Genomic DNA, 22076 nt, shown 5'->3' on the forward strand with positions numbered 1-22076 from the left:
AGTGCATGCACTGCCTCGTCCAATCAGTGAGCGATACACAGTAAGGGGGCGGGGTGAGTATCTGAGGATTTCATCGGAGGATGGTCTGGTGGTTCCTCGGTTATCGCTCCTCCATGATCGCTCCTCGCTCCTCGATCCTCGGTCCTCCGGCAGAAATAAGAGCCATGGGACGGTACTCAAGATGGCGCAGGCAAATCAACTTCCGGTGAGACCGAGGACCGAGGAGCGAGGAAATGAAAATTGTCGACCTGAGAAGCAGCCCATGTCACAGCAGCTGCTGGCCTTCAAATGTAAGACAGTTTTGTGGTTGGACTGGACCAGATGGCCCAAGACCTAAAATGCTCAAAATATTTGTACATAGCCAGATAAGGAGAAATGATCCTTTGGCTTCCACCTTTTTTTCTTCCAAGATTGTCTCGTATTAATTCTGTCTATATGCATCTATTTTACAATGGCAAAATGTCTTGGTGTTGGGAAAACCCATACTCAGACTATGAGCTTTAGTTAGTAAAATGTTCTTTAACTATCAGGACCTCCGGACAGGAGCCCCCCAGTGACTGAGTGTGTTCATACACACACTCCACACTCCATAACGTTTGTCCTTCATTCTATCAATCTCACACCAGTTGATGAAATACATTGATGTCCATTTTCAAAAGAAGCATTCTTAATTCTTCATTCTTGTTTTTTAAGATTTATGTTGTACAGAATCTGACAACACTGCCTGAAGCCCAGCCGGAGTATTTCCAGTTTGAGAGAATGTGATCCACTGCCCCAGACATGTTGTTTGGTATTCTGCTAACAGTTTACTTACATTTTTTATTGGGGAAAAAAACCATTTGTTATTGTCACAAAGATTGAAATGCAAGTGGAGCCAGTGATCTGGAGCTCTTCCATCTTTCATACTGTCTCCTGCTAACATAAACCCCTGAGTATCTACAGCCATCTGAATTCAGTCAAACACAAGTCAGCATCTTTAATGTAAGTATTGAAATAGTTAATTTTATTTTATATTTTTTATTTCATCTTTTACATAAAACAAAGAATATCAGTAATATACAATTCTCAATTGGTACTGTAAGGTGACTGTCACACAAAAACATCACTGTTATTATTGGGGAGAATACCTGTCATAGTGAGTAACAATATGTGCAATAAATGGTAAATTACACTCATTGGTGCTGAATACAAATACTGAGCTTGAGAGTAAATGTTAGAAAAATACAATACTCTTGTGAGGGTGAGGCTCTTTATTATGTGAGCCTTTTTAGAAACACAGACACCATGCTCCATCTACCCGTATCAGTACAGCCAATCCCTGATCCATAAACGCCTCGTCTCACCTGTGTACGCTACATATTTCATTTAACTCAACAAAAATCACCTTCAACATTGACATGTAGCAAGTGAGTAAAGGTTTAAGAGGTAAATAGAGTAAGATGACATGACTAATGATATTGTGCAACCTTACAGTGCTCCATAGTTCTACATCAAGTGTAAACTGTCTCCAGTGTTTCAAAACATTATGGCTATAGTCACCATGACGAGTCTGATATGTAGATTCAGTTGCATTTATTATTCTGTATATGTGATTAGCTCAGAGCAGATTTTGGCAATATGCATTTTGGCAAACATTTATGCATGAAAATGCAAGGAGCGTGTGAAGGTGTGAGGGGAAACATCGCAAAGCAGCTAAAACTGTCGAATATGTCGGTATGCATTCAAAACACCAATAACATTACAGTAAAAGACACGGCATACATAATAGAGATAAACTGGTGAGATATTATATGGTTAAATGTACAGACAAAAACAAACAAGAGGAAAATATTGATATCTTTAAAGCAGTGAAATGTGGTGTGTCCACTGGCTGCAGTACAATGACTGAACATGTTAAAGTTGAGGTTTACTTAATAAATCCACAGCATCTATCAGAGACAGTAAATAGACTTTCCCTGAGCTAGCACAACAATGGGCCTACCGGGTGCTTTCTAACTAAGGTAACATGCACAACTCACTGTCCTGATGTCATAACTGTGGAAACGTGTACAAAATACAGAACGCAGTTTACATTTGAAGAGTTTCATTACAAGATGTGATGTGCACTCTTTTCAGAGTGTGAAACCTGTATAACGTCATTTGAGACTCGATAGTCAGACCACGAAGCCCTGAGAGGAAAACGAATCCTGCTGATCATATTTCTAAGACTGATCTATAATTTTGTTCCTCCTTTGTTTACGTGAACTATTTTGCCAGTATAATCTATCTAAGTTGGAAATCTTTTATTTTCGATTGTTATTGGGATACATTAATAACCATAATTTATTAATATCTCAACAAGAAGCAATAACTTACTTTCACATGCCCACATTTTTTCCCCCAAATGTTTTCAAAGATGAAATAAAGGTAATTTCGAAAAACTCCACGCAAAACCCTTTCCCCACACCTCTTCGGAGAATACAATCCAGGCATAAAGAAAGATTGTCTTCACAAACCCTTGTATTGCCAAATGTTCTTCAGTCATAAGCACAGAAGCGACAACCAATTAGATAAAACTTATAAAATGGATTAACAGAATTATTTTTTCCTCTCTTTCCTCTCAGGGCCTCCGTATCAGACTCAGTGTAGAAGACCTTTGCTTTTGTTATGAGAGATTTCAATGTGGGGAAAAAAAGCAGTGGACACCAAGTTAAACCTCTTGTGATGAAACTCTCTCTATAAGATGGATATCTGTGGTTAGAATAAGTCCAGAGGGTGGTTGCATGCAAGTTGATATTAACATTGTGACAATAAAAAAAGTTTCCAACCAGATAGTGCACACTTTAAAGATTCACATTGCTAAGTCAGGTTAAGAGTTCATGAATGGCAATCAGTAGTTAGTGCTGTACATATAGGGTCTTCAGGATGGAAACCATAGTTTGTTGAGTTTATCGGGTTCCATGAAAAAAAGACGAGTGAAATATGTGTGAGTTTTTAGTAGCTTTAGGTATTTATAAGATGTGAAGCAGGATTAGATCTTCACATTGACTGTGATTGGCTGGAGAATGAATATGATGACTAATCTTTCTTGAGCAGGATTTTGGTGCAGGTCTTTCATTTCCATTATTATTCTACAAAGTGAGCAGAGCTGGTGCCAACATGGAGGTCTGGAGGTGAATTTCTTGCACTTGTGAACACTTTTCAATTTTAAGCCTGAATTTACCAATTATTTGAGTAAACAAATGTGAAATCAAATTAAGCTTCATATCATCATATCCTAGCTCATTGTTTTGGCTGTACAGATGCAAAGTAAGATAAAGCCATCCAAATGTGTTCAAAACAGCTAACAGGATAAAGACTCTATTGGATGTGTACATTTGCTAAAACTAGTTGAAATAGGATTTTCTTGTCTGCTGGATACATAAGTGGGTCATTATTTGCTAAAATGTTAGCTGTGAAGCTGCAGCAATGTTTAAGCTTAGTATTTGCTCTGTCTTCTTTGGGCCAAACTTGATGAAAACACGGCGCTGCCAGATGTTGAACTCCTTCCTCACTGGAGCAACTAATCAGGTTCACAAAATGGTAAAATGATCATTGTGTTACTTTTGGCAGTTAAGTGTGTGCTGTATTGAAAGCATGTAAGTCGGTCAAATGATTGTACACATATGGTAACTATTGTACAATTGTTATTATAGGTACAGTTTTCACCACCACACTAGAGAAGCAGATATAACAGTTTGCAGTAATGTGTGTGTTGTCTAAGTTTAGTGGTTAAGTTTGTCCGGTCCTTCAGCATTGTGGCAGAAACCACCAACAATTCAACCCAGTCTCACGGCATTTTGTGATATAGTCACAACATTTAAACTATTGATTCGTGTTCACCAACAACATACAGATTTCAGTATTCTGAGGCTCTGAGCCCTATTTCTTTTCTTCACGAACTGCAAAAAAAGTCCGACATTATACGATTTAAAAATAAAAACAATAATCGTGGCTTGATATTGAGTAAGAACATGTTTTTATGAACCACACAGCTTCCGGTCTTCCAAGACCCGACCGGGTTGGTGAACACGAATCAATAGATGAAATGTCGTGACTATATCACGAAATGCCGCGAGACTGGGTTGAACAGTTAGCAGAGGAAGCTATGCTAGCTAACAACTTATGTTGTTTGCATTGTAAACATGCTAATGGTGTCAAACATTAGCTTAAACGGGGTCTACATGATGATTATAGTGAGCTATGAAAAGGCTACAATAGCTAAACTCATATTAACAATAAAAAAGAAGCCTGGCATTTTGATGTTTTTGCAAAATGTTACTTCTTAGAGTTAAAAATAGAGAATAAAATGTCAGGTAAAATAACCACGCCTGTTTAACTCCAGTCCTGTGACTCAGCAGAGCTGTACATTATGAAACTCTATCAGCAGCTCACAGCTGATGTCAATGAGCTGGAAACCTCCAAAACACCTGAAATGGTACTCAGTATCTCAGCCCCACAATGAGCACAGGTGGAAGCCCTCGATGCCAAGCTCACTGGTTGTCCAGCTCTGAGTGTTTCATCCTGATACAGAGACACACTGTCCAAACTTTGGGATTCAGGGATCCTCCATATGTGTTAGAGTGAGAAATCCGATTGATTCGTTGCTTCAGGTAGACTCAGTCAGCTTTGTGAACTCTGAAATGGAAAATGTAGAGCAGAGTGAGATCCACCAGCAAGTTACCATGCCAACAACATCTAAAATAAACGTCTTTCATGCAAATTATAAAAATGATTAACATGCAACATTATTGTGTTTATTTCTACAGAAATGGCTTAATCGCATATTGCAATACAATTCCTCAGTTTATATCCCAAGAACCTGCACATAGACAACCAATAGGCGCGTTCACACCGCAATACTTTCCCACTTTAGTTCATCAGAATGCTTTAACTAAGTACATGAACTAATGTATGAACAGATCGCGTTCACACCGGAATGAGTCCCTGGGGGAGGATCATAGACTGTATATAAAGGAGGATTAGGCAAATGAAGCCGCTGACGTCACTTCTTCTTCTTCTGCTTTGGGTTTACGAGCAGGCCGCAAACAACTTCACGGCGTATACTGCCGCCCCAAGACCCCGCCGGAAGTCCCCGGAGTTGGGGACTGGCTTCAGTAGAAGCTGCTGGGACTCCCAGCAGCTTCTACTGAAGCCTTTCGAGTAAATCGCCAGAACGCCGACACCTCCTCATCTCCTCCGCTCCCATGTTTTCTTTTGTGTTGCCATAAGTTAGTCTCTCTGCGTTTCTGCGCTGGGCTAATGCTAATAATGCTAATGCGAGGATAATAAAATGGCGGCTTCACAAAACTTTTTGGGAGTTTTACGGGGCGTGGTTTGCAATCCGCCCAGCCAATCAGACATAGGAACCTTTTTCTCCGACGAAAGCCCCTGCTCTCTAGCAGGGACGGAAAAGGGGGTGAAAAGGTTCTGATGAACACATTTTAGTTGCGGCTCTTTTTGGTGTGAACGCGACATTTTGAACTATATCGGAACTAAAGTGGGAAAAGTACTGCGGTGTGAACGCGCCTAATGTATTCAAAGATAGTCAGCAACTCTTTCAGGTGACTGCAGACCACCTCACATTTCAGTGATTTCAATAGTATTAAAGTGTTGTTGGTGTTATATTTAACATAATCCAATCATAGTGCACAAGCAACTGTGGTTTAAATGCAAATAGAAACAGACCACTTGGGATTTGATTTCAGTGGGCAGCGATGATATTTGAAGAAACCTGCTGCCCTGCATGTTGATGTGAAGTTACATCACTTTCAACACAAGTTTCCCACGTGAGTTAACCAGGTCTGTTTCATATAATATGGATTCTAACCATGGATACTGTGAAGTGTTGTTATATGGTATGGAAAATTAAAGTGTGGAAGAGTGTATATCTGTTAAACGGTTTTAATTAAAGGATTATACCTAAAGGCAACATAATGTTACTTCACCTTTCAGAGGTGATTTTTGTATCAAATCAAGATGAACCTTCTCTACACATGACAGTAAAGTAAGAGAATGACAATGTGCACTGTGGTTAAGTGGACACAGAATACAACAGGTGTTATGTTTTATTTTATTTACAAATGTGTAATACTTTGACCACATAATGATCATCTGTTTTATCAATTACTCAACCCGTGTGACTTTGAATTCTCCAAGAAACATTTCTTGTCTGCTTCACATTGAACACAGAATCGAGAAATGGAGACAGGTCTATTAATGAATTTAAGTAAATAGGGATCGGTTTAACAATAGTAAAACTATATCAAAACATATGTTTACAATGTCTTACACAGCTAATTCATGATAATCATATCATCAAAGTCTTTTTTTCGATATAGTTTTGCTAATGTTCCAAGTTGTTGAGGATTTTCTTTCAGCTGTTTGTTTTTTCTCTCATTGTGAGGGCATGCAAGTTTTCTTCAAACATTGAATAATTGATGATTTTGTGGGTGTGGGTATTGCTCCATTATGCCTTACAGTTGGCGAGCTGAAGTCTTGTCTGCTCTTTCTGTTGGCTCGAAGTGGCTCGGGTTTTGGATTTGATATAGGTCAACTTCTTTGGTTCCATCCCACCTGGAAAACACAGGATTAAACTAACTTCAGAGGTTTTCTCAGCAATCACACTCTATTCTCTGATATGTCAAGTAGAGGACTCAAATGTGGAGTTAGGAGAACAGAGTGACACTGACAGGCCAACATCCAACATCTTCAAAGTCAAACCAGACTTCTGAATCAAAGTGGCAGGAGATCTGAACACCAAGGAGCATTGGCTCACATCTTGAAAGATGACTAATTTGTACTTCTGACCTTTAAGAGACAACAGCCTTCCTGAACTGAAACACTGAGAATGAAACCAGAGTTTTGTTTGCTGGATATTGAGTTAATGTGGAGATAAATAACATTGAACAACTAAAAGTGTTCATGGTGTGTAAGAAGAAGTGTCCCTCAGGAGATGTGGGGTTTGCAATTTAAACTGCTTAGGAATAACATTGCAGTTGTACATCTAAAGAGTTGTCATGTTTTCATATGTAGCCTTTACTAAAAACCAAAAACAGGAGGTACAAGGATTTAAGTCAAGGTGGCAAAAACGAGCACATCGGACTAATTAGCTTACTATAAGCAGTAGCCTAACCTTGCGTTACTTTCAAGGACAAGAGGCATTTCATCAGGTGACTAGTTATAATTTCAGGATCTGTTGGGTTAAAATAAAAGGCCCCTTCAAAGCACATTATTCCCCATTGCATGGAGCTAGTCCTGGGTTCTGGTATCTGAGTTAGGCTAACGTTAGCGGCTCTGTCCGGCTCTTATTTACGGTGGCCCTGAAGTGCAAGTCAAAACAGCATTTCAGGAAACGCCACAGCATTTCAGGAAACACCACAGCATTTCAGGAAACACTACAGCATTTCAGGAAACACCACAGCATTTCAGGAAACACCACAGCATTTCAGGAAACACCACAGCATTTCAGGAAACACCACAGCATTTCACAAAACACCACAGCATTTCAACTTATACGGAAAGGGTATTCCTTTAGGGAGAACACTTCTTGTTTGTGATTGGACAGAGCCAGTCAGAGAAGCACTGCTGTGATTGGTTGTTTTTTCTGCCAGTCAAGAAATTACGCTTCGTGATTGGTCAGCACCCGACAGCGCAACATGTCCCAACACATCAGCCGTTAGCTGTTAGCACTCAGAGCTCACATCTCCTCATATCTGTTCAGAAACTGGACACAAGTTAAACATGAACAAACCACAGACTGTCTGTGTCATGGTGAATACAGTCGCTGCTTCATTTATGTCTGTATGACGTATGTCTGTGAGTTTGGACGGAGCAGCTACAGGTTGGTTTATCCTGATGGATCCGATCTCCATTCAGAAAACACGCATTTTAAAAGCTTTTTCGCCTGCCGTCTGTCTGCACCACAGCATTAATTCATGGTTTTTACTAACCGGTATCAGTATGTTGTTACTTCGGCATTATTTTGAAATGTGTATTACAATTAAATCACGGTAACATATGTTAATGTTGTTGTAGTTAGTATCTACCAAAGTATTTGCATGGATATAAGCCCCGCCCCCTCTCCAGCGCGTCTTGTTTGAATGACAGGAGTTAACACAGCTGCGGTGAAACCTGAAACTCGAGCGATTAGAGCGATGTGAATATTCGGGGCTTATATCCATTGTAAGGGTCTGAGAGGCAGGGTAGTGGGAGGCACCTACATTCTCAACCCTCTTTCAATTAGCAGTATTGGGAGCAGGTGTGGAGACCTCACACCTGGTGCTAATCACTACCTCAAGGGAGACAAAGCACACAGAGTTGCTCAGTTGTGTGTGGCACATGGAGGGAGCAGGAGGCTCCCAGTGTAAGGAAAATTTTTGTAAGCTGGTAAGTCGGTTAGCGGCCCGGCAACGTTAGCCTTTGTTTAATGGAAGGTATTTTTGGAGTTTGATAGCAATAAAGCCTTTTTTTTCACTACCACTTTCCTCTTTATCTGCCCAGTCCTGTTACACTGGTGGAGGATGCAGGCATAAGGACTCTAGTGGTGGTGTTGCAGTCAAAAAGTTGCACAAAAAAAAAGAAAGAAAGTTTTTTGCATTTTTAAGATGGAGGATGTACTAAGAGATTTGGTGCACATTTCTACTGAGCAGCAGACTCTGCAACGGGAGATGATACAGGAGCAGCGGAAACAGAATGCGCTTCTCCATGTGGAGGTCCAAAAATGCCTAACAGCAGCCTCTCCTATCCAGAGGGGAGCAACCGTGCAGCCGTGCAGGACGATTCATCCCCAAAATGACAGAGTGATGAGATAGAGGCCTACTTAACAGCCTTTGAGCGCACTGCTGAAAGAGAGGTCTGGCCAAGGGACTCCTGGTTTGATCTGGTTGGACCGTTCCTCCTGGGCCCGGCACAGCAAGCTTACTTCGACCTCCCTCCTGACCAAGCAAAGGATTACGTCGTCTTGAAGAGGGAAATCCTGGCGAGGTATGGCTACAGCTTAGCAACAAGAGCCCAGCGGTTCCATGACTGGAAATACAAGCCAGAGTTGTCAGCCAGGGCCCAGATGTATGACCTAGCCCGGGTAACCAGAGCCTGGCTGACATGCAACCCTGAAAAGTTAAGTGTTTTAGAGAGGATAATGATGGACAAATACATTTGGTCTCTGTCCTATGAGATCAAGAAAATGACAAGCCAGCAGAATCCAGCCAGTCTGGATGAGTTGGTTAACCTAGTGGAGAGCCACGTGGCCACAGCGGACCTGCTTAAGTCCACACGACCAGACACCGAGTGGGGCCAGAAAGTCAGTGGGGAAGCATCAAGGACTAGACGGGCACGAGAACCGCGATGGGAACCAGAAGAGGTAAGGCGACGACAGTCCTACCTGCCAGAGGGCCAACCGCGTTGCTACCAGTGTGGGGAGACAGGCCACATTTCCTGGGACTGCCCAGGGAAGGATGAGCTAATGCCGACCGCCCACTCATCTGGTGCAAGGCCCTGCCACCTTCTTGACTCTTGCTGGGTACAGGAAAGCTCCCTGGCTCAAATGATACCAGTCAAAGTAAATGGAAAAGATGCAGAGGCGCTAGTGGACTCAGGAAGTGTGGTGTCCCTCATTCAACCCCACCTCCTCGACCATTTGCCATCCGAAGAGACTGTGCCCGTCTCCTGTGTCCATGGGGACACTAAATTATACCCCACATGCTTCATCCACCTTACCACGGTTAAAGGCAGCTGTAAGCTGAAAGTGGGGGTGGTTCCTTCCCTACCAGTCCCAGTCTTGGTGGGGCGAGACTGCCCACTATACAAGCGCCTGCGGCACCAGAAGGAGGTGAGTCCCAAAAAGCCCAAGCGTGCCAAAAGAAAACGAGGGAAAGGACATATTGCCACCCAGGGTACTTCTCCTCAGCAGTCCCCCAAAGTTGTGTGTGCTGTGCCGGAGGAGGAGAGAGGCAACCAGTGCAGACGAGGCAAATGATAACCCTTTTGTTGCTTTCCCTGGAGACATAAGCACAGGTGATGAGGAGGGGGAAGTCTCATTGCTTCCAAGTTTGAAGGGCCAAATCGGGACCGCCCAGATGGAAGACCCCAATCTGTTGCATGCACGCAGCAATGTTACGGAAATAGAAGGAAAACCAGTTCCAGGAGTAGACAATGAGGTGGCCGAAGTTGAATACGGTCCAGGGCTATCCAAAGCTCAGTTACAGCAAACCAAGGAACTGGTTCAGCAGAGTTTGGATGTGTTCTCACTACGACCTGGACGTACAACGATGGTGGAACATCAAATCCACACAGAGCCGGGCCAAAAGGTAAAGATGCGGCCCTACCGGGTGCCGGAGGCAAGACGGGCGGCCATTGAGCATGAAGTGTAGAAAATGCTGGCTATGGGGGTGATTGAAGAATCTCACAGTGAGTGGACCAGCCCTGTCGTTCTGGTTCCTAAGCCAAACAATACCAACAGGTTCTGTAATGATTTCAGAAAATTGAATGAAATCTCCAAGTTTGATGCGTATCCTATGCCCAGGATAGATGAGCTGATTGATCGGCTAGGGGAAGCCAGGTATATCAGCACTCTGGACTTGACGAAAGGGTATTGGCAGGTCCCACTTGAAGCAGCCTCAAGAGAGAAGACGGCCTTCACCACCCCCACAGGGCTGTACCAATATACTGTGCTTCGCTTCGGGCTTCATGGAGCACCAGCCACGTTCCAGAGACTGATGGACAAGGTCCTGAGGCCACATCGTGAGTATGCAGCTGCCTATTTAGATGACGTTGTTATCCACAGTTACTCATGGGATAGCCATCTCATAAGGCTTGCAGCAGTGCTCCACCCTCTTTCAATTAGCAGTATTGGGAGCAGGTGTGGAGACCTCACACCTGGTGCTAATCACTCCCTCAAGAGAGACAAAGCACACAGAGTTGCTCAGTTGTGTGTGGCACATGGAGGGAGCAGGAGGCTCCCAGTGTAAGGAAACGTTTTTGTAAGCTGGTAAATCGGTTAGTGGCCTTTGTTTAATGGAAGGTATTTTTGGATTTTGATAGCAATAAAGCCTTTTTTGGATTTGAACTCTGCCCAGTCCTGTTACACCATGTACATTTTATGGTAGACTACAACAAAATGAACATATTTGTCCGTGATTTAAATGTAATACACGTTTCAAAATGATGCCGAAGAAACAACATACTGATACCAGTTAGTAAAAACCATGAATTAACGCTTTGACAAGTCTGCAGACAGACGGCAGGCGAAAACCTTTAAAATGCGTGTTTTCTGAATGGAGATCGGATCCATCAGGATAAACTAACCTGTAGCTGCTCCGTCCACACTCACAACAACGGCCTATACAGACATAAATAAAGCAGCGACTGTATTCGCCATGACACAGACAGTCTGTGGTTTGTACTTGTTTAACTTTTGTCCAGTTTCTGAACAGATATGAGGAGCTGTGAGCTCTGAGTGATAACAGCTAAATGGCTGATGTTTCGGGACATGTTGCGCTGTTGGGTGCTGACCAATCACGAAGCGTAATTTCATGACTGGCAGCAAAAACAACCAATCACAGCAGTGCTTCTCTGGCTGGCTCTGTCCAATCACATTCAAGAAGTGTTCTCCCTAAAGGAATACCCTTTCCGTATAAGTTGAAATGCTGTGGTGTTTTGTGAAACGCTGTAGCATTTTCTGAAATGCTGTGGTGTTTCCTGAAATGCTGTGGTGTTTCCTGAAACGCTGTTTTGACTTGCACTTCAGGGCCACCATACCTTTATTATATTAGATGAACCTAACCCTGAAAGATTGCGTTGTTTTCAATACTGCTTATGCACCGTGTTAGACTGGAAAGCTTGACAGGCGTAAAAGCTTCTCTTTTTTTCTGTGCGTATATGTTATGTTTGGCGGAGAACCCTCCCCTCTGAACCACCAAACATAAAATACATGTTGGCACATGCTGTGTGAGAAGCATAATAAGCAGGCCTGTCAGTGTGGAGGCTCGGGTTATTGGAATGATCAATGCTGCTTCCGGTAGTCTATTACGTGTGGATATATATATAAACATATGTGCTCCTTTAAGTGACACACTTGTTAAACTAAAGCAGGAAGCGTGAAAGCAGTGGATGTTCGTGAAATGAATTTTGTGAGAATGCCTCTTAAACATCTCCTTGATGGATACATGAATAATGAACACCCAAGCATAACTTTCACTGAATATGTCCTTATTGGAAACTCCAAAGTGTTTTCAGAAGCAGCATATACACTGAGCAAAACCCCACTTTAAAACTAATGTATCAATTTATGGACATCATAAGGCGCTTTCACACCGCAGTACTTTTTCCACTTTAGTTCCGATATAGTTCCGAAATGTTGCGTTCACACCAAAAAGAGCCGGAACTAAAATTAGTTCATGAGAACCTTTTTACCCCTTTTTAGAGAGCAGGTACTTTCGTGGGAGAAAAAGGTTCCTATTTCTAATTGGCTGGGCGGAATGCAAACCACGCCCCGTAAAACTGCCAAAACGTTTTGTGAAGCCGCCATTTTATTATCCTCGCATTAGCATTATTAGCATTAGCCCAGCGTAGAAACGCAGAGAGTGGCAACACAAAATAAAACATGGGAGCGGTGGAGATGAGGAGGTGTCGGCGTTCTGGCGATTTACTCGGAAGGCTTCAGTAGAAGCTGCTGGGAGTCCCAGCAGCTTCTACTGAAGCCAGTCCCCAACTCCGGGGACTTCCGGCCGGGGACTTTGGGCGGCAGTATACGCCGTGAAGTTGTTTGCGGCCTGCCAGTAAACCCAAAGCAGAAGAAGAAGAAGTGACGTCAGCGGCTTAATTTGCCTAATCCTCCCCCAGGGACTTATTCCGGTGTGAACGCGATCTGTACTTAGTTCATGAGAACTAAAGAGTTTTATTGAACTAAAGTGGGAAAAGTACCTATAGTAACTAAAGTGGGAAAAGAAACCTATAGTAACTAAAGTTTCACCTAGAGATGTTTGTGTTTTTTATGTACTTTTACTGCCAGATTTGCAGATTTGATGATGCTCACAATCTAGCATCATGTTGTTGGTTTTTAATAGAGGTTGGTGTCCAGAAACATCACAAGCAGCAACATAGGGGCAGCAGGGTATCTGCAGAGACCCACACACTATACATTCTTTTTAGGAAAATCCTACTCCTTGCCTTAGGAGACCTTTTCACATTCAAGTGTTATCATTACTTTAGACAATTAGAACGTTTTACATTCATTTTAGTTTAGTTTAAGTTACTTTGCATTTGTTAGTTAGTGTTATTTCGTTTATGGTTGTTTTTGTATATATGTTCATTTCAATTTTTGTAAATATAGTTTTAGTTGCCATACGAAAATATTTTACACTGCCTAATTTTGTTTATAAAAATAACCCTTCTCCAGAAAACTAGTAGGAGAATCCCCTTGAAGCGTCCTCTGGACCCCTGCAGTCTACACTGGGGGCGTTACTGTACCTGGGGGGGGTCTGGGCAGCCTGCTCTGGGTATCACACACACTGGAACACGTCACAATGGGTTGAGACTGGGGTTGGATGGGCTGGAGGAAGGCCACAGTGGGGAAAGGCACTGAGTGGATATGGGTCATGGAGGAGCTGGAGAAGGAGTTTGGCCCCCCTGCATGGCTGCTGTCCTTAAAACCGGAGGGTATTCTCCAGCGGGGTAAAGGGGAAGGAGACACATCCTTGCTGGAGGAGCCGGGGATACTGGGAGGACTGAGGGACTGGTCTGGGGTTGAGGAGGACTTAGGGAGGAGTTGCAGGATGGAGGAGAAGAAGGAGCAGGATTCAGGAAGGGGGATGGTCCCGATCCCACTGTCCAATGTCCGCATCTTGCAGCCTGAGCCTGGGCACAGGGAGGACAGCGAAGCGGCTCAGGAGAGAGAGGGAAACAACAGAAATGACACAGCAGGGTAACCATGGTTGAAGTGGAGCTAAAGAAACCTTTAAAATATACTAACACAAAATAATAATAGTTGGTTACTAATCTATATCTTGTGCTGTAACTCTGCACTGTTGTCTTCAGGAAATATGTGTGTAAAGATTTTCCACGTGAATAATCGATTTTTACTCACTCTGATAAATAAAGTCCTTGAAATGAAAACTGAAGATTTGAATCAGTGAAATTATCAAATGAGGGCAGCTTTACGTCAATAATAAGGGCTCTCTCTGCGGGACTATGTGATTGTTTTTCTGTCATGCCTCCTTCTTATTCCTGCCATATTATCCTCTGTTAACAGCTGATTCTAGTGCTGTGTTTCATTCATTTTTGAAGCAGACATCCAACAGATGGTTAGTCTGTTCTCTTATTTATTCTCCATTCACTTGTCAATAGTTTCCTATTGCAAGCCAAATTGAAATATTCTGGTTCAGTACAATGTAATTACACATAAGTGTGCGGCTGGGTAATGACTCAGTTCATTACCACATACACATAGCTCTGTCACACAGCATGACTCAGCCACTTTCAAATCAAGCCCACTTAAACCACTGCTTTCGACTACAGATGGGTGAGTAGTAGCATGCATTGATCACACTGTGAATATGAAATGTGAGAAATGCCATATGAAATGAAACTTAAATACACTTCAAATGTGTGTATTTGTATTAGCAACACATCAAACACAACTCAAACACAAGCGGTCATGTTTTATGTGATGTTTCTCAACATCAATGAAAAAGTCTGACATAGTGCCTGCAAAACTACAATTAGAGTTACACTGATACAACTACAGCTCTGCATTTCAAATATGTGATGTGTAATTCACATTGCTGTTCAGCAACTTTAAAAACCGAGCAGAAATAAAAAAGAGCAGAAATAATAAAAAAACAAGATGGATCACAGCAGCCATCTATCTGAATCTAAATAAGAAAATATATCCACTAGCTGTTCATGTTTAATATGAACCCTGTGGCAGGAACCTGCAGGCATCTCAGGCAGGAGCAAGGCAACAGCTGCTCCCCTTTATTAATTAAGGCGTGCTCCCATGAGACTTCACGCCCCTCTTACTTTCGGCAACATTCTTCTTTGTCTGGATTGCTCAAAATAATTGAGTTTTTCCAAATGTGTGAAATTACCAGAGAATTAGGATAGTGGGAACAAATTATGAATAAAGTTAAAGGTATTTTTTGTCATGGAAATGTATTCCTACTCTTTTACTTAAGTAAAATAATCAATATCACAGTGTAAGAACAACATTTTAATAACATCTTTACAGATTCCATGTATAAAGGTAATTGTAAGTTAAGCAGCACTTAAGCAGCACAAGTGTCTGTTTTTAACTGTTGTAAACAAGAACAATTAATTGAATTGAGAAGACATAGAACAGACGTTATTGATTAGTTTGGTGAGTTGGAAGTTAAGGAGCACTGTGATACAGTGTTGCCTGAAAGCAGCATCACACAGGCTGAGCATTGATTGGTTTAAACAAACATTGAACATGTGTGAGCTTCACATCCTTCCTCTGTTGTACCAAGCTCAATCAATAACTGTCTCCATGTCCCAAGTCAACACTTCTTCTGGTGTTGTATATGGCCAGTGGTTTGAAAGCTGATCTGGTAGGACCATAGAGAAATAAGGTAAACTAACCTGGGCTGGTATCAGCTGGCAGCACACAATGCGACAGCGTGTTGTGAATACAGATTCAGCCTTAAGCATCTAAACCTTTGCAGGTATGTTTTTAAGCTGTTCAAAGCACCTTTAGATAAGCAACTGTTAAGTCTGCAAACCGACATTAGCATTTTGTGTTGCAGGCTCATTGATAGAGCTTATGGTCCAACACAAGACGTGTCCATTACTATAGATGAGAAGAAGACCTTAGCTAAGAAGCTAATGCGGGTTGAGAGGTGTCACTGCTGTCCGGCCGTCAGTCAGTGCACCCATCACCCTGTAATGAAACGGTGACAACGCTGATTCATCTATTTGAAATTACTCTTTTGATATGGTACATGAAAATGATTATTTGCTCATTTAGGGCAGGCAACGATGTTCTGATGGGTGCCATCATTGCACCAGAACATATAAACTATCAATGTCTCCTCTTTCGAGATTCAAGTAGTTGCACTTTAAAACAGAAGAGAAGAAGAATAAGTTATTGTGATTTGACAATACATAATTACCACAGGTTTTATATCATTATTATAATTTTATTATAGGTTTCCGTTTTGCTCACCTTATTTTAAAGCATCAAGTTTAAAACTACTTGTTCAACTCAGCACGAAGCCCATCAAGTTTCTGTTCAGTCTGATGGTTAATCAGCTCCCAGCAGGGGGGACAGTTCATTCACTCTTGGAGCGTGCTTAGCCGGTGCAGTGCTGACATTTTAATGAGGTGATTAACCCCTGAGGGCAGTCCCCCCACCGGTATCTAACACGCTTGATATTTCCAGCGCCTTGCTGATGGTGTCACTCTGACCAATAACGTTTCAGCAGTGTCTGTCAAAAGCCCTTTACCTGAGCAATGTGGAGAGTTTATCTGCTGCTGTTTTAATTTAGCAAGTGGCCGCAATGACATCAGGAGCAACTAAAGTTGTACTTCCTGTCTAGTTTCACTCTATGGCTGAGCTCTGATATTCCTTTATTTTCCTTACAGATTTCCCACAAAGATTACAGCGGTGCTAATTATACGATGGCAGTGGCTCAGTCATATGGAGTGTGGACTAGCACTTGGAGAGGTCCCAGTCCACCTCCTGCCATGCCGTGGTGCCCTTGAGCAAGGCACCGGACAACCCCCCAACTCCCATTGCATCCCGGGCGCTGTGCAATAGCTGCCCACTGCCCCTGGTACTAGGATTGGTTAAATGCAGAGAACACATTTCACTGTGTGTGCTGTGCTCTGCATGTGTGACCATTAAAGAGGGTTTCATCTCTCCCATTCTGTGGTGGATGTGTTGATGTGGTAACAGTTCAACTTTCCAAAGATGGTTGTTTCATTGAGAATTGTTGCTAAAGCTCACCCTCATAACCCCTCTTCTTTATCCACATAAAGTCCAATGTGTATGCATTTATGAACAGACTAAATCTGCGTCCCTATTTCGATCATGTTGATAGTTTATTTTTCAGTATGAACAAATGGTCCATTGCTTCAAATTTGGCTTTTTCCTCAGGTAAAGGACATTTCACAGTACTTTACACTAAAGGAGATAAGAAGGTTAGCATTGAAGCACCTTTCTAGGGCTGGCGTCACACTGTCCCGAAATTGACACCAGATGGACACACGAATATGGAATTGTGAATTTCGCACGAAGATGGCCCCCGAACTTGGTCAACAGCCAAGCAACAGCCGAAGCAAGTACGATGCCTACAGAAGGCCACACAATGGCACCCGAACCACACACAAAGGCATGTTGATAGCAACAACAACGTCCTGTCAACAGCGTAAACTTGCCTTCAAAATAAAAGCATCTAAATGAAACAGGAAGTTAACCTAAATTACATTTAAGACATACAACTGCAACGAAAGTAACAACAACAATGTAATATCCTTTTCAGTTTCACAGAACACAAATTGGGTTATTTACATAATGTTTACATGATTTTGTTGTGCAATAAAACAACCAGAGAAGCGATAGCCTTTTATATGTCTACGTTACCATGACACATGGGAAATGCTTGAGCTACTCAAATTCGGCTGTCTTTGCCGACACCGTGGTCCCATCTCGATGTCATCGTACTATAACACGATGGCTACACGACGGCATTGTGAGGGCTTCACGTAGTCATGTTGCCTTCCTAAGACAATCGGGCAGCTTCTTGTTTCCTTGGTATTGTCTTCGTGAAGCGAAAAATGCCCGATGGCACCGATGATCACACGAAGTAAAGACGAAGATGACACGATTTGACAAGATGCCCTCACAATGGCCTTACGAAGGGCAACATGGACACACAAATTCAACACAAAAATGAACCTTCGCAAGGTCTTTCGGCAATATTTTTGGCATGCCAACGATTTTGCCACTGCTCACGAAGTTGCTGCCGGAGCCTAAGAAACTCCACCGGCGGTTATACGATGGCTTAAGATGCCTTCACGAATGGCCCGATGTTGTTACACTCAGAGCCGAATTTGAACATTTCCTTTATTGCGTGTCCATCTGGTGTCAATTTCGGGACAGTGTGATGCAGGCTTAAGCATTAACACAATATGACCAACTCTTATCATGGCTGCCAGGAAGATACTTTCCGGTTATTTAACAATAAAGAAACATCCTAAGCCTCTAAGATTGTTCTACCACAGCCTATGTCTTTCTTCTTTGGACTAGATTACCACCTCTAGATCTACCAAGGTAATAAGGTCGATTAAAAAGGTCCACCGCAACGACAACATGAAACATGTCGGGAAACAGTTTCTCCGTTCCACTCCGCTCCGGGTGGGTGTGGGGGGGGTGCTGTCGGTTGTGCTTGATGTGTTGGGTGGCATGTCTCTTCTGCCTGGGCCCCCAGAGTGTCTTGGGACGCCACTGCCGACGGCGACAAGACGGCGTACAGAGAGGAGTTCGAAACCCTGACATCTTGGTGCCAGGATAACAACCTCCATCTCAACGTCAGCAAAACCAAGGAGCTGATTGTGGATTACAAGAAGCAGCAGGGAGAGGGACACGCCCCCATCGCCATCAATGCGACTACGGTGGAGAGAGTCAGCAGCTTCAGATTCCTCTGTGTCCACATCACTGAGGACCTGACATGGACTCATCACTGAGGACCTGACATGGACTCTTCACACCACCGCCATCACCAGAAAAGCTCGACAGCGGCTCTTCTTCCTCCGCAGGCTGAGGAGGTTCAACATGGACTCCAGGATACTCTGCAACTTCTACAGGTGCACCATAGAGAGCATCCTGACCTTCTACAGGTGCTCCATAGAGAGCATCCTGACCTTCTACAGGTGCTCCATAGAGAGCATCCTGACCTTCTACAGGTGCTCCATAGAGAGCATCCTGACCTTCTACAGGTGCTCCATAGAGAGGATCCTGACCTTCTACAGGTGCACCCTAGAGAGCATCCTGACCTTCTACAGGTGCTCCATAGAGAGGATCCTGACCTTCTACAGGTGCTCCATAGAGAGGATCCTGACCTTCTACAGGTACAGCATAGAGAGGATCCTGACCTTCTACAGGTGCACCATAGAGAGCATCCTGACCTTCTACAGGTGCACCATAGAGAGGATCCTGACCTTCTACAGGTGCACCATAGAGAGCATCCTGACCTTCTACAGGTGCACCACAGAGAGTATATTGACTCTCTACAGCAGGGGTGAGGAACCTTTTTCCTCTCAAGGGCCATTTAAATTGTTTTCAACATCCTCTGAGGGCCGTACACATGATTGACCTCTGCTTAAAAATACTAAGATCACAGCCCATTCATTTGGCCTTTCTTTCATGCTGTGCAAAGAAAAAGCAACCTCTTAACCCAGATATCTTACCATGATGCACGTGCACGGTTGTGGCATGACCACCAAACAGAAAGATATGGACACAAGATGTGTGCAAATGTATTTAGTTTCCTATCCATGTGGACATGATTTAAGTGGTGGGGGTCCTCACCTCCTCTAGGGGGGTCCTCACCTCCTCTAGGTCCTCACCTCCTCTAGGGGGGTCCGGGGGCATGCTCCCCCGAGAAGATTTTTTTTTAAATATTGAAGTTGAAAGCATCAATCTGGTGCACTTTGAGAGCAACATGAAGAGATCTATGGATACATCTCTCAACACCCATATGAAACAGAACTGGAAGAAGATTTATATTTCTTTATGGATATTTTACAAATCACTCCCCTTTTAAACTGTATTCTTCTTTATTAATAACAACTTTTTTTATTGTCATATAGTATTTTATACCTGTTTACTTTATTCTCTTATTTTTTGATAACTATAATGATCATATAAAGATGTGCCTTTACCTCACTGGTTGTAGAAAAAGCTTCTTATATTCGTTAGCATAGCTAGCTAACCAGATGCTAATAACAACAAAGTTATTGACTGTATGATCAGTATGACAGATGAACAGATCGCCACTGGGCTTTCAACTAAAGACACAGCCACGCAAAAACTGTGGCATGTGTACGGCTCCTTATCGGTACTGCAATTTGTGAAGTGCCGAGCGACGTTCTGGTGCTCTCCGGCAGAAATGCACCCCTGTCAGGCGAGACATATACCACGTGATGACATGTTAGGCTCGTGTTGTGTTCAAGGACCCTGACCTTGGCCAGAAAAAACAGGTACTCACTTGTTTAATTCTTTTAAGGTCTAGATTTCTTCTTTTTTTTGCGTGTGTTTATAAATTACCTCGAGGGCCGTACCAAATGGTCCCGCGGTCCGTATACGGCCCGGAGGCCGGAGGTTCCCCACCCCTGCTCTACAGGTGCACCATAGAGAGGATCCTGACCTTCTACAGGTGCACTATAGAGAGCATCCTGACCTTCTACAGGTGCACCATAGAGAGTATCCTGACTGGCTGCATCACGGCCTGGTACGGCAGCTGCACCGCCCTCAATCATAAGGCTTTACAGAGGGTGGTGAAAACTGCAGAGAACATCACCAGGACGGAGCTGCCATCCATGGAGGACCTTTACTCCCAGCGGCTCAGGAAGAAAGCCCTCAGGATTATCAAAGACCCCCATCACCCCAGCCTCAAACTGTTCAGTCTGCAGCCGTCTGGCAGGCGGTACCGCAGCATCAGGACTAAAGCCACCAGACTCAGAGACAGCTTCATCCCACACTTTTGAAAGAACATCCATAATATTCATCTGGCTGCAACTTACAAATTATGTATCTAATATATCATATTCCAATCACTATTTCACTATTTCCCTACTTTACTATTTTCTTTTTTGTATTACTTGCACTACTTTTTCAGATTTTTCTGTTTTATTGTGTTGCACTGTTGTGATCTAAGATTTTCATCGACATAACTACACATGTACGTATGACAAATACAAGCCTTGAACCTTGATCCTATGACTACACAACTCTAGAGAACCCCTCCCACCCCCTCCCTGCAGAGCTAGTGAAGATGAGGAGCACATTCAGCCTCAGACTCATCCCTCCCTGCAGAGCTAGTGAAGATGAGGAGCACATTCAGCCTCAGACTCATCCCTCCTCGACATAGCACCAAGCGCCTCGGACAGGCCTTTGTGCCTGTAGCCCTCAGGCTGCACAACAAGTGCAATAAGTCAACTATGTGACACAAACTGGACATAAATACATACTGTTTCCACATATTCATTTAAATATATCTATGTATATGACCCAATATGTATATATGCCCATTTTAATTCATTTCTTATTTCATAGTTTTTCATCATTTACATTTTTATCTTTGATTTGATCTTTAATTGTGTTAACCTGAGTGAATCTGCGCTGTCCTGTTTTTCACTCTCACCCTGTTGCTGTTTGAACTACTGAATTTCCCCACAGGGATTAATAAAGGTCCATCTTATCTTATCTTATCTATAGAAACAAAGCCTTCCAACAATAACTCACTCCCCCCCCCCTGCAATGTGACACTTCCATTTCTGCCCCCTGTTTTATGTCTTTATGTTTTGTCCTTATATGTTTCTTGTTAAGCGACCTAATTAAAGGTTAATGAAAGGCGCTATATAAATTAAAGTTATTATTATTATTATTATTATAGGAAGTCAATGCTGGACCAATCCATTCTATCTTCACACATCACTGTGGTCCACACAACAACGAATGGAAGTAGCCTGAACCCCCAAATGGATCCAAAGGGTCATTCCAATTCAACGAGGATTGGAATGACCCTTTGGCACATTGTCAGTGCATGCATCTGTGAAGATGATGATCAAAGATACAATATCTCCATTCAGGCAATCTGTGAAATACAACCACGGTGAAATGGTTGGATTTGCCCTATTTCAAACTGCCACCCAAATAATAAACAAATGTAGAGGTAGAACAAATCAAATGAACACAAATATGGAGGAAAAAGCACACACCTTTGCATGTTTGTTCGACTGCTTAAAGCATATTCATCATGTTTATGACTTACACATATCTTTCATATTTGGTCTTCACTTCTTCCTGCAAACTGTAAAAT

General features: G+C 42.8%; 1 protein-coding gene across 7 annotated transcripts in view; it reads right to left on the minus strand.

Moving 5' to 3' along the window:
- Positions 1 to 975: 975 nt before the first annotated feature.
- The window catches only part of LOC117536941 (nck-associated protein 5-like), a 184621-nt gene continuing 163520 nt past the window's right edge, over positions 976 to 22076 (minus strand). For 3 of the 7 annotated variants that reach the window (XM_034202039.1, XM_034202038.1, XM_034202040.1), the window contains 3 exons: positions 13486 to 13872; positions 6499 to 6594; positions 976 to 4656 (listed from right to left, as the gene is read on the minus strand). In XM_034202039.1, the coding sequence (XP_034057930.1) occupies positions 4655 to 4656; positions 6499 to 6594; positions 13486 to 13872 (485 nt within the window). In that variant the 3' untranslated portion in view covers positions 976 to 4654. Of the gene's footprint in view, positions 4657 to 6498; positions 6595 to 13485; positions 13873 to 21053; positions 22068 to 22076 lie in introns of those variants that run through there. The other 4 variants (XM_034202042.1, XM_034202041.1, XM_034202044.1 and 1 more) reach the window with 4 other exon arrangements.

Source organism: Gymnodraco acuticeps, unplaced genomic scaffold (genome assembly GCF_902827175.1).
Source record: "Gymnodraco acuticeps unplaced genomic scaffold, fGymAcu1.1, whole genome shotgun sequence".
Classification (NCBI taxonomy): Eukaryota; Metazoa; Chordata; class Actinopteri; order Perciformes; family Bathydraconidae; genus Gymnodraco; species Gymnodraco acuticeps.